The sequence below is a fragment of the Pectinophora gossypiella genome, chromosome 2 (genome assembly GCF_024362695.1).
Source record: "Pectinophora gossypiella chromosome 2, ilPecGoss1.1, whole genome shotgun sequence".
NCBI classification, from domain to species: Eukaryota; Metazoa; Arthropoda; class Insecta; order Lepidoptera; family Gelechiidae; genus Pectinophora; species Pectinophora gossypiella.
Window position 1 is genome coordinate 6,095,849 of NC_065405.1, and position 15,519 is coordinate 6,111,367.

Here is a 15,519-nt window from a genome sequence, read left to right on the forward strand (position 1 = left end):
AAACATTTTTATTAAAGCTGTAACATTTATTTTAGGAAGCCATAGGAATGTTTTTTGAAGCCTACTTTTTCTTCCTGCTCTCTTATCAAAGCGTCTCCCAATGCTTCATCAAGAGCTTTAGCTGCAATACTAAAACAAAACAGATATACATTATATGCCTACTATTAACGCATTCCTTATTGGAGAGGATAGCATATAAGTAGACTAATTACATAAAACAAAGATGTGGAATAAATTCTCTACTTACATGCCTTGATGGATAGCGTCTTTCAAAGTCTTGGGCGCGACACTGCCAGCGCCATTCATTGCTATCGTGCTACACTTCCCCTCTAGATTAGGCACCTTGTCTGCATCCTTTCTATCACAGTAGCACCGAGGGTTCCCCGTGATGCCGACCACAAGTGATATCACACTGCAACTCTCTTCTTCCGCCGAAGGGTCCACCACGCATTTGTCGCCGATTTTACATAGAGTTACCTAAAATTGAGTCAGTTGATTATATGTATAAGCTGGCAACTGTTTTTGGTGAGCAAAACATTGGATGTGAAAATTGCTTTTCTGATTTTATAAGGCGCTTTGGAAAAGGTGCTCTTTAAGAATATTAGTCTAATGCTAGCTTAATAGAAAAACATTCATAATACACTTTTATCTACTGGATAACTCTTAGGTAACCAAGTATATTGTTCACCTGCAGGTTCTGCACGGGACCTCGCGCCGCTATGGATTCAGCACTCGCGGCACGGCAACAACGCCGCGCGCGGCGCGTATTATAATCGAGGGTTTCGACCAATAGACGCAGCGGCTATTGGCTGCCACGAGGGCAGAATCCATAGCAACAATAACATTTCCAATTCTTAAGCTCAGAAGTCCACTTGAATTCATTATAATAATATGTATTTAAAGCTGTATATTATAATGCTGAATAGTTCTATGTTTACCTCCTGTACTTACCAATAGGGGAGCAGTGCCCACATCCAACAACTTACTATCATATGGGTCATCTGAGAGGGTCAAATCCACATTTCCTCCATCCATAAGTGCTGCTTTTACAAATGGTATTCTCGTGTTGTACAGTGCAGCTTTGACTGCTAAAGATACAGCATCACATAAATTGCCACCGCATTCTAGTATCTGAAAATTATATATAGTAGTAGTTATACAAAGTATCCTAAAAGACCATAACTACTAAATACTTAATTTATGAACATATCAATAAAAAAGATAGCAAATAGGTATTATTTTGAAGCAGTAGTTTCTATTGCATAGGATCTCTTAGATTCTCGTAGGATATAGTTCATATAGAGATAGCTCAGCTCAACATCTAGTGCCCATCGAGGCACTACCATCACTATTATAATAACATTTTAAGAAATAATTTATCATAAATGAAACATACCAAAATGTCAATGTAAAGTTTCCAGCACTGTTTTCCCTCAAGTATGCAGAGCTGTTTCAGATTAAATGCCTGTGAGGAGTGGTATGCTTTCTGCAGCATATTGGATATGCTGCTAGCCAGCTGTTCACCTCCACGACCTTCAAATTCTGGAGTGGCATTTGCTGAGCTGGAGAAAAAGTTTAGCAATAAAGAACATTTTTTTACAATTTGAACTTGAAATCTTGATGAAATTAATACTAAACTATTCAAGCAGCAGATTCAAGGATTTCAAGGGAAATTATAAATCTTGTTTTTATATATATTTTTATAATCAGATGGTCTTCATCGTCGTTCCTTCGATTAGTAAAATAAGATAATGAGTATTTCTACCATCTGAAACTTATAAAAATAATATCCACTTACCAGTCAACGAAGAACTCTAACTTTCCTAAGTTGGGCAGGTCTGGTTTAGGCACATCTATCTCTGTTTTTACACCAACGAGGATGTCTGTGTTGGCTAGCCGTAGTCGCGCTGAACCACTAGCATGACTCACTACGTCTGTCTCCAGTTCCAATGGCCTGTAGTCAATATTTGACCTGCCATCTGAACGGAAGTCATCCTACAAGTTTTTGTTATTTGGATTAGGTAGGGCGGTACATGTGGAAAATATTAAAATATTTGTCACAAAAACAATTTATTTTTATGTAACAGTAAGATCTTTTTTAGAGTTGAAAAGAATTTAAATGAAAAGAATATAAAATAATGGAAAATATATGTAGGTATAGGTTATAAATATGGAACTTACTTGAACACCATGAAGGATAAACACTTTTTCTGTAGGACTTAGCAACAGGCCGGCCATTGTATGTTATTTCTTATCTAATAACAAATAAATTCAGTAAATTTATTATCGTCTGCCAGCAAATGGTAATTTTTTTTTTTTTTTTTGGTTTGGTTTTCCCCGAAGGGTAAGGCAAAGGGAACTATGCCCATACAGCCATGTCTGACGTATTTTTTTTCTTGATGATTAATGAAATGATGAAAGGTGATGATGATGAAACCTAAGCCCCCACCCTCGGAGTAGACTCCTACTCCGAACCCCAAACGAATTAACTCAAAAGTCCGCATAAACTTTTGAGTTATGAAGCGGCTTCCTGACACGAAGCGAAAATAGGCAGATACACTTTGTTTATTGAATACTCCAATATAATAACACTCGCGAATGTCTTCCGACTAACTTAATGCGATCATTAACCACAAAACACCACTTCGTATTAATTACTTAGATTATTCAATGAAGAAAGCAACTGTCCCGTTCCCGCCTCCCGCCAAAAAGCCCAAATGGTAAATCTAGCATTGTTTTGTACTTGGCGTGTTTTATGTGTTCAATTTTAGCAACTAGTAATACGATAGAGCTATTACATTTTGTAGAGCGTTGTCTCGTTTATTCATTATGAAGTAAGCAACTCGTGTATAAATAAAAAAAATAAGATAAAATATTTTTCGTAATTTATGGCCTGGATGCTTGTTTTTTAAGCCAAGTATTTTTTTTCTGAGTGCTTCTTAAAATGTTATTCATGAAGTTAAAATGTGCTATATCTACCAATAAAAGGTAAATGCATATAATAATATAACTATATAAACAAGGTCAAGCCTATTTTTTTCCAAATAAAGCTTTAAATTAATTTTACCAAAGGTAATTTTATAAAAATAGGAATTATTTCGGATTATAATGTTACATACATACACATATCCTTACACACTAATCCAACTTCTTATTTGATTTACTATAATTATTATTTCTTTAGAGCTTTGGAGGCAAGACCCAAGTATTAGATTAGTAATACATACTTGGTCTTTGTTTGGAGGGCACAGAAAATCAACAAAAAGGTCTGATACTAGGTTGTCTGACCACATTTGTTTTCTTCATTCTTTCCTGAAACGAGGTGATTGATTAGTTGACAAAAATAAAACAATGCAATAGTTAATCACATCTTTATAAATGTAGGAAACCAATATGTAAAAATTTCAATATGATACGAAATAAATTACAATACTTATTATATTTGGTAACTGCAACATCTCAGTACTCTTATTAGTAAAATTAAAATTGTATGAATACACAAATTTAAATACTGACCATTGAAACTAATTTAGTATTATACTTAGCTCGCTTTAATACATACTTTGTACAAATTTTTGTATGTCAAGCAATCAAGGACAGTATAACAAAAAAAGTAATAGAATTATTTAAAATACACAATATTATATTTTATATCTCAAAAACACTACTACTTTTTTATTTTTTACATTCTAATATTTACATTGGTTTTATTGTTAGATTTTCTGGTTGACTACCTGTTTATCTTTTATTTAACCTTGATATGAAAAACCTACATAATTAATAATAGAGAGACTTCAAGGATTATTTAAATATACACTTTCCATTACTGATTTTAAAATTACCTATGTACCTATTTCTTTTCACAGATCTTGTTAGTCTTCCATGCCAGATATGTGTTCCAGAATAATGCTACACATTGTACAAACAGAACTTGATAATGAAGTGGTATATAATAGAAGTTTAGTAGCTGCACCCACGGCCAAAGCATGTAGTTTGCTTTTAAGATATCTATATAATTTGTATTCAAATCTTGTTTAATAGAATCCCAGTTTTTGCCCTGGGAAGCACCCACTATGCAGAGTAGTGAGCATAACACCATAGGCGCAAATACAACTTGATCTAAAAACACTTTTTTGACTGCAACAGTTTTGCCTGTGTGTCCTATATGTTTATTAAGTACTCCATACCAAACACGTAAAGTTGGTCCCTGAAATAGAAATTAAGTTAATATTGATTAATCGTAAATCAGTAACTAAGATTAACATTAAAGTTCTAAAAACAGTTTTAAACACTTACGATAATAAACAGTCCGATACACGAAAACCTCGCACTTCTTTGCCATTCTATTTGTTTAAAAGATTTTTTTTCTATTATAGTTTGAGAGATTAGGTCTCCTGCGCCCATAAGTGCACCAGTCTGAATAGCTTGGACTAAGTAAGGGCGTCGTGAAAGCACCCTTTGGTATGCTCTGAAAATTGCAAACCTCTGCATTGTAACCAATGACATCTTAGGGGTTAATGAAATTGGTTCACTGGAACATTATTTTGCCCTTTCTGTTATGCAAATATTATTTCACACAAGACTGTGATGAGTATAAAAATATTAAAAAATGCATTTATCAGAACACTTTTCAGGATCCTCGTGTTAAAATTGTGTTAAAATGACATTGGTGACATTGACAGCCGGCTCAGACGACCGGCCCAAGAATGAACGAATGAATGAATGGATTTCAAAGTGAACAAAAGAACATTATTAATTTTTTTTATTTTAAAAATATATTTATCAAATATTTTCGCGCGAACTAAATAAAAGTTATACCCTGTACCCTACAGGGTTGTAAATAGTTCGCGCGAAAATATTTGATAAATATATGTATGCAACTTTTGGATGGTAGCTGGTGTCCTTAGCTCCGTTTTCAAACTTTTAGGGATAGCAGCTGACTCATAATAATTATGTCACGGCCTACATACATGTACATAAGTAATTGTTGAACTAATATATTTTAGGCGTATAAAGTACAAATAAAGATATAATATTATTTATTGTTATTATTATATTAGTACTTGGTAGGTACAGCTAAGAATAAAGCCTACTGGCATAACCACCTACCTACCTACTTATAATGTTCATCAAGCAGACGGATGTGGGCTTCCGATGTAGGCACTCATTGTTCTAATGCGGGTCTATAAGCTTGTTTATAAGGCATAAAAATGAATTGCAGTTTTTTTTGTATTTAAGTGAGTTGCGAACTTTTTCAGCCAGCTTTGGGGGCAAGCGTATCTACTACGTGGATCTACTTGAACAATTTGTGCTTGATAAGTAGATACTAGGTACAGTCATGAGCAATATTATGTACCCACTTTAGGACTCTGTCGCACTAACATATTTGACATTTAGTGAGACTTACAGTTCAATTTGTCAAAAAAGTTAATGTGACATGGTACCAAAGTGTATACATATTAATGCTCGTGACCGTACCTATCGTCTAAATGACTAAAAGTACTAAAATGTGTATATTACTCATATGGACTGTTTTAGGGAGTAAACAACGAACGCTGGAGTAACGGAACATTCCTTCGGCGGCTTGTCAATATCAATTTTCATACAATTCCGCCTACCGAGTTGCTACGGACTCTTGCGCTTGCGTTTGGCCTAACTATGTTATATACCAACATTAGATGGATGAGTAGAATACCTACCTATTTAGGTAAAGCTGCGACAGAAACGCTGTTTGAATCATCTGATAAAGATGTAAAGGATGGGGTGATAGGTAAAACGTAGTAAAACTCAAAATATTCCTGAATATTTAGGCCGTTGGTCTAAATTTACTCACTGATGTAAGTAAGTGTAGTAACTGCGATCAACTATAAAAAAATATTGACAGTGTATATATCGTAATTCATGTAAGATCTGAGGATAAGGATGTAATTTTACCGTTAACGACCTCCTTGGTCCAGTGGTTGAGCGCTGGGCTCACGATCCGGAGGTCTCGGTTTCGATTTCCGGTGGGGACATATCACAAAAATTACTTTGTGGTCCCTAGTTTGATTAGGACATTACTGGTTGATCACCAGATTGTCCGAAAGTAAGATGATCCGTGCTTCAGAAGGCACGTTAAGCCGTTGGTCCCGGTTGCTACTTACTGATGTAAGTAAGTAGTCGTTACCATGAGTAATGTCAGGGGCCTTTGACGGCTCAATAGTAACCCTGACACCAGGGTTAATGGGGTTGGTACTCCACCTCACAAGCCACAAGATAGAAGAAGAGGATGTACTTTTTAAAGTTAACTGATTTTCTGTTCACAAATCATGCGCGTGGACTATGGTTACATATAAGTATCTACTTAAACAGATTAAATCCGTCTCAAGAAAGTGTCGTACGTACGTTTCTGAGTTCGATCTAACAAAACTGCCAATTTTCATCGGAATCGGCGCCGCTGTTTAGGCGTTAAGAGAAAACAAGACTTAGTAAGAGTAACAGAGCTGCCTACCTACTTTTGCAGTTAAGTACATTATGTTCGAGCTTTAAGAAAACTTGTTTTTACAAAAGCTTGAGTTATAAAATGCATTTCAATACCGCAAGACTTAGGCGTGCCTACGGAAAATGAGAGCACAGGATGACATTGGCACATTTAGTGGGCGCATCGCTACGAGACTTCGAAGCATTAGTCAGTTCCCGATTCGCCGCTAGCCATTGAGGGGGATCTCGCAACATCCTCTTTTAAATTGCGAGTTATCGTAATTGTTTCATTGTACCAGATTGAGCCTCGGCCTGTGCTTGTGCCATTTGAGTGTTGCCCTGGGCGATGATCTGATAGCGATCGCAGAAAGTAACAAAAATGGGGGAGAGCGATGTAAACGAGATGGTGCATCAGATGCAGAGGTTTTCATGGGTGGATTACGTGGTATTCGTGTTCATGTTAGCGATCAGCGCTGTTGTGGGGGTGTATTGGGGGTTCATGAAGAAGCAGACCACGCAGAGTGATTACCTCCTCGGAGGCAGGAACATGAAAGTTGTTCCTGTTGCTATGTCGCTGGTAGCCAGGTGAGCTGGTTCTCTCGTATTGATTTATCTTCTCGTTGACTGTATCAAGCATTTTTCAAAATTGATTTGTACATTTCAAAATACAGCCCCTAAGTGGTCTACAGAGTGTGCGTTCAGAGGATTAATTATCTACAAATCAAATACATCCCGAATCTGAAATCTAAATGTGTAGATTATTTTGAAATTTTCAATCAGTAGGTTGTTTTAGCAAGTATAGTCAGCTTGTCTTTTGATTTCCAGTTTCGTGTCTGGAATCACTCTGTTAGGTTCTCCAACAGAAGTGTACATGTATGGCACCCAGTACGCATATATTATGGGTGGCATTTTCCTCATGTCCATTGTGATGACCCAAGTCTATTTGCCAGTCTTCCACGAGCTGAAAATCACTTCCAATTATGAGGTAAGTAGGTAATTTTATCTTTATTTTGACATGTATTTGTTGCAAATTACAGAATTTCATTTGGCTTCTCTGTAGTGCAATTTCGTACAATACATTTTTAACTAATGTTGCAATATCAAGGAAGTCTCGTTCATTATGTATATTTTTTTCATTTCAGTATTTATCTTTGAGATTTGACAATAGAGTGCGGTTGTACGGCTCCGTATTATTTGCTTTTCAATTGGTGAGTATTTATTTGTTTACAAACTTAAATGCGCTTAGCATTATCATCATTCACAACTATTACTTGATCATAATGGAGCACAAATTGTACATACATACATACATAAACTCACGCCTATTTCAAGTAAGTAAGCAGAGACTATGAAAATCTATTTGCTTCGATCCTGATACACTTCTTTTGCTTCCTCGGTTTGCTTTCTCGCACTTCGTGTAGATCGTACTGAGTCTTTTCTAAGGACATCTCCAATTTGGTCAGCAAGAATTGTCTTGTTATTTTTATCTATCTATTCAGGAAAAGGCTTTTCTTTCTTTTACACTAATATTAGCTTTGTGCCTCATGCTAGTCTGTTTGAATACTGGTTCATGCTGAGTATCAATTAAACTAATCATTCAATATTCATCATGTTAGCAAACCCTTTTGACCTATAAAAGGAGTTGCATTTAACCATTTATCTTTCAACCAGGGTCGGTGGTCTAGTGGTAGCGTTGCACTCTTGATCTGGAGGTCCGGGTTCGATTCCCGATGGGAACATTGTTGAATCACTTTGTGAAACTGCCCTTTGTTTGGTAAGGACCTTGCAGGCTTGAATCGCCTGATTGTAGGAAAAAAGTAAGATGATTCTTACTTTAAAGATGAGGGTTTATTAAGCCGTAAATTACCTCCACCAACCCTCAATGGAGCAGCGTGGTGCAGTATGATCCATACCCTCTCCGAATGACTGAGGGGAGGATTGTGCCCAGCAGTGGGATGTAATAAAAAAAAATCGTTTATTGAAACGAATATAAAAAAAATAAGGACAACTAGGTAAGTATAATTATGACTAATTACTCTAGATATGCGGCGCTCCCTGCACTAAGCTCAGCTTGTATCGCGGGAACGATTACGATTTCGTATGTTAGGATTTATAAAATATATAATAATATGTAAATAGGCTATTAATTATGTCATGTATGTGTATTTATCTTTCAGATAGGCTGGCTCCCGATAGTCATTTATGTACCTGCTCTAGCGTTCAATCAAGGTAAATTCAGTATTTCCTATTTGGCATCATTGCACAAGACGTTTTTATGGGAAATAATACTTTAAACGTTGCGTATTTCAGTGACTGGTGTCGACATACACATAATTACTCCAATCGTCTGTTTGGTGTGCATATTTTATACAAGTGCCGTAAGTAACTATCTCTCTTTCTATTTTTATCTTTATTCTTTTCTTTATCTCTTTTTCTTTTCCTTTCTTTTTTTTTCTCTTCTCTCTTTTGTTTTGTATTTCCTCTTTGCGCAATAAAGTATTTGTTCTGTTATGTAACTTTAATTAATTTCCGTAAGTTGCCTTATCTTTAGGTCTGCTGTTATTCACGGAATATGCTAGAGGGACGTTTAAAAGTCTTTCCAACTTGTTACTGTTGGCTGTGTGGCAATGATGATGCAAGTCTTCGGGATTTGTGTTCGGGACTTTTTTGGGTGGACATGAAATACGCTTAGAAATCTCAACCTTCTCATAGTACTTAACCAACAATCTGTAGTGGGGTTTCATAGGTAGGCTGTGGGCTGTATTTTAGCATTAAGATATAAGTCATTACTTACGAATTTTTAAAACACACATATCTTAGGATAGAAAGAAGTACAGGCGTCGCGTGTAGTATCAGGTAGGTACCCAAGCTCCATCACACTACAAGCTGAGCCATTTCCTTTTGCCCGTATTCGTAATATTCATAATTATCTAGTTCTTATAGCAAATGTAAATTGTTACTGGCAATAAATTTATTTTATTCTTATTCTATTCTTATTCCATTCTTCACCGAACTTGCTGTTAGGCTACCGTGAGAGTTATTACAATAAAAATGTTTATTACTTAACCAGGGCGGTCTCCAAGCCGTGGTATGGACGGATGTGATTCAAATCACCGCCATGTTTGGTGCAATGGCGCTGGTGGCCATTAAGGGAACCTTAGACGTCGGTGGTTTCGGAGTAGTTTGGCAACGGAATTTTGACAGTGGCAGGATTGAACCACCTAAGTAAGTTTATAGGTGCAGTTTGTACCGTAACATAAGTAACTTCAAAACATTTCTATTAGCTTATGTTAGTTTACTGACTCTATCTACTTATTAAGAGAAAAAACAAGTGGATGATTTTACGTAAGAGGTATTGCCAATGAGGCCATTATTTTGTTTTGACATACTTATCTATAAATAATCTGTAACCTGGAACCTGACCGAGGGCAGCAGCAACTGTACTAGTAGGTACATAGTAAAAGTACTATTCAGAGGCGGAGGACAGGAGGCCTAGTACTGCTTTAAAATAGACTACTCTGGGCGCTATTACACTCGCGTCAGACAGTACTGCGGGGCGGAAGGCAAGAGGGAAACCACTGCCCTATTTTTCCCTGCTACACCTGCTTTCCTTTGCTTCACTGACAAGAACGTGGCTCTTAATTTAGTGATGTTAATAGGTAGCCTACAAACCCTGATTGAAACATTTGTCTCTCAAGAAATTTACCTCGTAGAACAGAGTTCCAATGAATCATTTCCTTTAAAAACAAAATTATCTTTACCTTTTGACTTCGTGACTCTTTGTTTAACCCTGACACAGCTGTGGCCTAATGGTTGCTAAGGATCTTGAGATAATAACGATAGACACCTACACATTTGTGCTTACTGCTATTTATATTTAATTCTACATCCTTATTATTTCAATTCGTCTGCCCACCTCTACGACATGCAGTGGCCAGGATGCACGAGTGGTCAATTATAAGATGTTTTACTATGACCTAGTTCGTACGAGTGGTAATTTTTGTAAGAACATCTCATAGTGACCGTACTTCACCCATTCTACTTGATATAATCACGCCAATTTCCTGCCGACCCACCCATATTGCTGTGACGATTTAATTTGAAGAAATGTGTTATTTATCTGTTATAAAAATGACGAGTTTAACCGGGGTAGAATATCGACGTCAGATTGTATTGATAACTAGTTACGCGTGATTTTTGTTCGCGTGGACTCCGGTTATCACACCAAGTATACTAAATACGTCCCTGGATAATACCCCAAGTTCTTTTCTGTGTACTAACACCTGTCCATCGCCTGTGAGTGGCTTTGCAACGGGGCAATGCCGCTAGTGTAATGGGTTCGTTTGGACCAGGTCAGATTCAGAACACTTAAACGCTTAGTTGAACGTGACAAAGTTACGTGTGTTTTTGATTATGAGTTTTGATTTTGTTTTTATTTTTATTTTGTAAAATGTATTATATTGTTACGTAATGGATATTATATTTTTGAGTGTACTTACTTACTAATATTTTCTGTAGACAAATGCATAATGTGGTCAATTTTCATAATGAGCTTAGCAAACGAAATCTAACAATCGCATTTATAATATTATTAGTTCGGATTATCTAGTTTCCTCATCTCCTGTACATCGTTCATGGTGTTGTGTTCCCACAGCTGGGACCCGAGTCCTCTGGCACGTCACACGGTATGGAGCCTGGTGGTGGGTGGTCTGGTGTACTGGTTACAGGCTAACGCCGTCAACCAGACCATGGTGCAGCGGTATCTGGCGCTGCCCACGCTACGGGGAGCTAAATGGTAGATGACTATTTATTTCACAATGTAATGTAAAAAAGGTAAAAACAAAGGAACAAAAGAGAAACAAAGAAAGAGCCTGGTTGCCCAAGCCACTCAACCTGAGATGTGGTTATTATGACTTTCAATTTTTAATCAGTTAATAGAGGAGTTAAAAAACACACAGCAATTCATCCAAAAAGCAATATTGTCAAATAGCAATAGCTATATTTCTTTTTTAGATAGCAATTCATCTATGTGGTCTTTTTATAATACTAAGGTACTTACCGAGTATAACGAGAGATGTATCTTTGTAATATTTTTTCGTCTATGTAAGTTGACTAAGGTTTTTATGTTTCAGGGCAGTTGTGTTGTTTTGCATGGGCATATCAGTCCTATATTGTTTCTGTTTGTATTGTGGACTCCTGATCTACGCGCGCTTTTATGACTGCGATCCTTTACAAACTAAGGTAAGAAAATAATAAAAATAGACATAAATTATTATTTATGCCATGATACATACAAAAAAATTGAGCAATTTTGAGCAATTGTTTCTACTTATATGCTTTGAACGTCGTTACTTAAGGTAACCTTCTAATCAAATTATTTTCTGACTTTGTTTTAAACTTAAATCAATAATTTCTAGAATTTTTAAAAATTTTCAGTTAGCAAAAGCGAAAGATCAGTTGTTGCCACTTTTAGTTATGGATGTGCTGGGAAATATACCTGGACTACCGGGAGTGTTCGTTGCTGGTATTTTCAGTGCTGCTCTCAGGTAAGAAAAAACAATCTTAAATTACATTTAAATAAAACTTTTTTACCACCAGAAAATATTCAGAAAGTGAATTGCCTCTTTTGAATGAACTGGTTGATTTTAGTAAAAATATTTCTACAAATGCCATAAAATAAAAAAATAAAATGACAATTTATTTTTAATGTACATTTATTTAGTGGCATTTTTAGATTTTTTTTTTGACGAATTTAGCCAGTGTTACCTCGTACTCGTACGGTAATAGTTTGAACAGAGTTTTATTATTTACTTACTTACATGCTTTTTATTATACTCATAATGCAATCTCCTTACTTTTTAATTTTTCATTAATTTCATTTCGGAAAAACTTTACAAACTTAATTTCGTTTTTTTGATAACGTTATTTTATTTTCTTTAAGTTCTCTGTCCACGAGTTTGAATTCAATGTCTGCTGTGGTATTGGAAGATTTCTACAAGCCGTTCTATAAAAGACAGCTTACTGAACGACAAACCAATTGGTTATTGAAGGCAGTGGTTATTATATTAGGCGCGGTTTCTCTAGGTAAGTTATGAAACATTATTTACCTACACGTAGAAGCATTTTTAGATTACTTACCGATTCAATATAGAACGAAGTACTTATTTATGTAGTTACGTAGGTAATAGGACGTTGTGGCAGATTCCATATAAGGGACAAAAAAGATAAGATGACTGAATAATAGTCCTGATAACAATATCGTTTCAAATAATGTAAAACCGTATAGAAAATTTCGAAGGTGTGTGTGTACATATTATTCTAATAACTGTTTGTGTTTCAGCCCTAGTATTTATTGTAGAGAAGATGGGCACAGTGCTTCAGTTGACGATGACGTTAGAAGCGGTCACCATGGGCCCACAGCTGGGAATATTCACCATGGGCATTCTGATGCCATGGGTCGATGCCACGGTAAAATATTTTTACTGTTTTTGGGAGTGCAAATGCTAAAGTATGATGTTTCACCCTGCGATAGAACTCTATTTATAAGATTCTTTTCACTGATTAAATTCGCCTTTGACCACCAGGTCACTCGATAGGAAGTATTGTTTTGACGTGACTTATTGTAGATTTGCCGCAGAATGCATTAACTACTTGGCCGTATAAATGGGGAGCGCTGAGGGCTCTCTCACCTGGTACAAAATTTAAGACAACAGGCCTGAGAAGGTATATTCGGTCGGTATAAGCTATATTAACATGACGACTTTATATTATAGGTAATTAAAGTCGAAACGGCTCTAGCTCAGTAAAATCCCTGCCTAGACTATTTGTACGTTATATGACGCTGATTTTAAGCTGGTGCCGGTTTACGTTCACGTTACGAGCAAAGCTCAAGAAGACTTGATCCTTTTGAAAATTAATTTTAATTTTAACCGTAGTATAGTAGCTTTTCACAGGCTCCCAGTGATCTGTCGATTACTGGATTAAAACATACGTTCTTCAAGAAGAAGCTTAAAGCGCTGTCATTGCCAGACAGAATTGCGTTTTATATTATCGTCATGTTTCTCCAGGGCGCCCTAGTAGGCGGTTTGAGTGGTCTAGCAACAATGGCGTGGTGGTGTCTTACGGCCCAACTGGCCATCGCCCGGGGCCAGATCGTCCACCCTCACAAACCCCTCACAGTGGAGGGTTGTCAGTACAATTATAATGCTACTGAAACTATCATGATGTCTTCTGAACCTGTGTAAGTTCTTTGGAAAACGGCATTTCTGTTCCCTCTTCCTGATTTCTTCACTATTTCAAGCATTTGTGTTCTTTCGCTTCTTATTTAATATTATCCATAAAACTATTGATACCCGTTGATTTTATATCTTTGCAACATATCGATATTCACAATTTGTTGTCGATGATATAGGTTTTCTTTGACTTGTGATATGGGTTTCGTATTCGCTTCAAGTTTCTTGTTATGTTTAATATTCCTTTCCATGGCCTTCGTATCTTTGTCTTCTTGGTTCTTCCAATCTTTTCTTTTTTCTCTATTTTAGTTCAGATGTAATCGTGTTTTTGAGATCATAATCTTTACAATTTTTCTCTTTAGTGAGGACGTCAACCCTATTCTTCGAGTATCGTACTTGTGGTATACTCTAGTGGGATCGTTAGTGACGATATGCGTTGGCGCAGCAGTGTCCCGTGTGAACCGTGTGCGAGGCAAAGCGCACATACCACCAGCACCAAGACTCCTCGCTCCACAATTAAGAAAGTTCTGCAAAGAACCACCACATCCTACTGATGAGCCTTACATACGAGCTTACGGACAAAACAAGGTGAAATTTTTAATTGATTATCATCGGACTTTAAGTGAATAATTAACATTCGCACTAGGATTAAGGGAGGTGATGTGAGGGAAAGGAGTCATTATAATGATAATATTATATAATAAGGTTTATAAGGAGGAAACAAGTGAACAATGATTAATGCTTTAGTTATAAATAGTCTAAACTGGCAACCTTAAAGCGCCTAACTTCCAAAACCTCTACTTACCTGTATCTCTCTGTATCAATACAAAGTGATAAGTATAAATTCAAGTTTCGGAACACAGAAAACTTAATTTGACATTCAGAATATCTAAACGCATAAAAACCTATAAATGTATTTCGGCTTCTGTGGTCCAGCGGTTGAGCGTTGGGCTCACGATCCGGAGGTCCCGGGTTCGAATCCCTGTATATATCCCCTACATTACAAAAACACTTTGTGATCCCTACTTCGGTTAGTACATTACAGGCTGACCACCTGATTGTCCGGAAGTATGATGATCCGTGCTTTGGAAGGCACATTAAACCGTTAGTCCCGGTTATTATTTACTGATGTAAGTAAGTAGTCGTTAAACGTTAAACTTGAAACCAGGGTTGATGAGGTTAGTAATCCACCGCACAACCCACACGACAGAAGAAGTAGAAGAAGAATATAATATTTGATGTTACTTTTATTGTTTCCAGGATGCCTGCCCTTTAAATTCTACCTCACTTAACTTGAAAATGATAGATGAATGCGAAGAAATTAGCTGAGGATAAGCATTTACTTTAATGTAGAATTAGTATTTATTAAATAAATTATTTCTGTATGTTTTGCTTTTGGATGTTTTTCTGAAACCCTCTAAATATATCCTATGTTTGCTACAACTACATTAGGCTTGTAGAGATATATCTATTTTAGAGCATGGGAAAATGGTTACAAAATGTCTCATTATCACCTCGATAAAGATTGTTTACATGAGTAACTAATTACGGGACATTAAACTTTTTATCACATCTAAATCCTATAACATCGAAATACATAGAGTCATGCTTTGTTGCGATCTCTTTGGTGATAAGTTATTGTTAGTTAGAGACCGGCGATGAATAAGTAAATCATAACCGATTTTTACCCTCTGAGCTTGTGATCCGACTACTAATTGAAATCTAGAAGCAATGAAATTGATCAGGTATCTAAATAATAAATGATCACTAGATCAAGTCTAGCGGACTTCAAGATCGATCGCTATACAAAGTTGCAAATCAGCCTTAG

The 15,519-nt window shown here is 36.3% G+C and overlaps 3 protein-coding genes across 4 annotated transcripts; 1 reads left to right on the plus strand and 2 right to left on the minus strand.

Annotated features, from left to right (window-relative positions):
• Positions 1-5: 5 nt before the first annotated feature.
• On the minus strand, positions 6-2,743 carry LOC126376450 (exosome complex component RRP42). 2 transcript variants are annotated; one of them, XM_050023774.1, is made up of 7 exons: positions 2,715-2,743; positions 2,182-2,297; positions 1,799-1,995; positions 1,397-1,562; positions 952-1,131; positions 248-477; positions 6-129 (listed from the first exon to the last, which is right to left on the minus strand). In XM_050023774.1, exons 2-7 carry the CDS (start codon positions 2,236-2,238, stop codon positions 27-29), a joined length of 933 nt encoding a protein of 310 aa, XP_049879731.1. In that variant the 5' UTR covers positions 2,239-2,297; positions 2,715-2,743; the 3' UTR covers positions 6-26. The 2 variants fall into 2 exon arrangements, with proteins under 2 accessions (XP_049879731.1, XP_049879720.1); XM_050023763.1 differs by lacking the exon at positions 2,715-2,743 and having other exon boundaries at positions 2,182-2,325.
• A 614-nt stretch (positions 2,744-3,357) lies between these two features.
• On the minus strand, positions 3,358-4,685 carry LOC126371642 (protein Mpv17). The gene is made up of 2 exons (XM_050016958.1): positions 4,297-4,685; positions 3,358-4,207 (listed from the first exon to the last, which is right to left on the minus strand). The coding sequence occupies exons 1-2, from the start codon at positions 4,504-4,506 to the stop codon at positions 3,851-3,853; spliced, it is 567 nt and encodes a 188-aa protein (XP_049872915.1). The 5' UTR covers positions 4,507-4,685; the 3' UTR covers positions 3,358-3,850.
• Positions 4,686-6,606: 1,921 nt separating this feature from the next.
• LOC126376457 (sodium-coupled monocarboxylate transporter 1-like) lies at positions 6,607-15,020 on the plus strand. Its single transcript, XM_050023827.1, has 14 exons — positions 6,607-7,044; positions 7,285-7,444; positions 7,602-7,667; positions 8,637-8,688; positions 8,770-8,837; positions 9,530-9,684; positions 11,114-11,254; positions 11,592-11,700; positions 11,896-12,005; positions 12,401-12,543; positions 12,800-12,927; positions 13,527-13,699; positions 14,054-14,279; positions 14,952-15,020. Exons 1-14 carry the CDS (start codon positions 6,839-6,841, stop codon positions 15,018-15,020), a joined length of 1,806 nt encoding a protein of 601 aa, XP_049879784.1. The 5' UTR covers positions 6,607-6,838.
• The last annotated feature ends 499 nt before the right edge of the window (positions 15,021-15,519 follow it).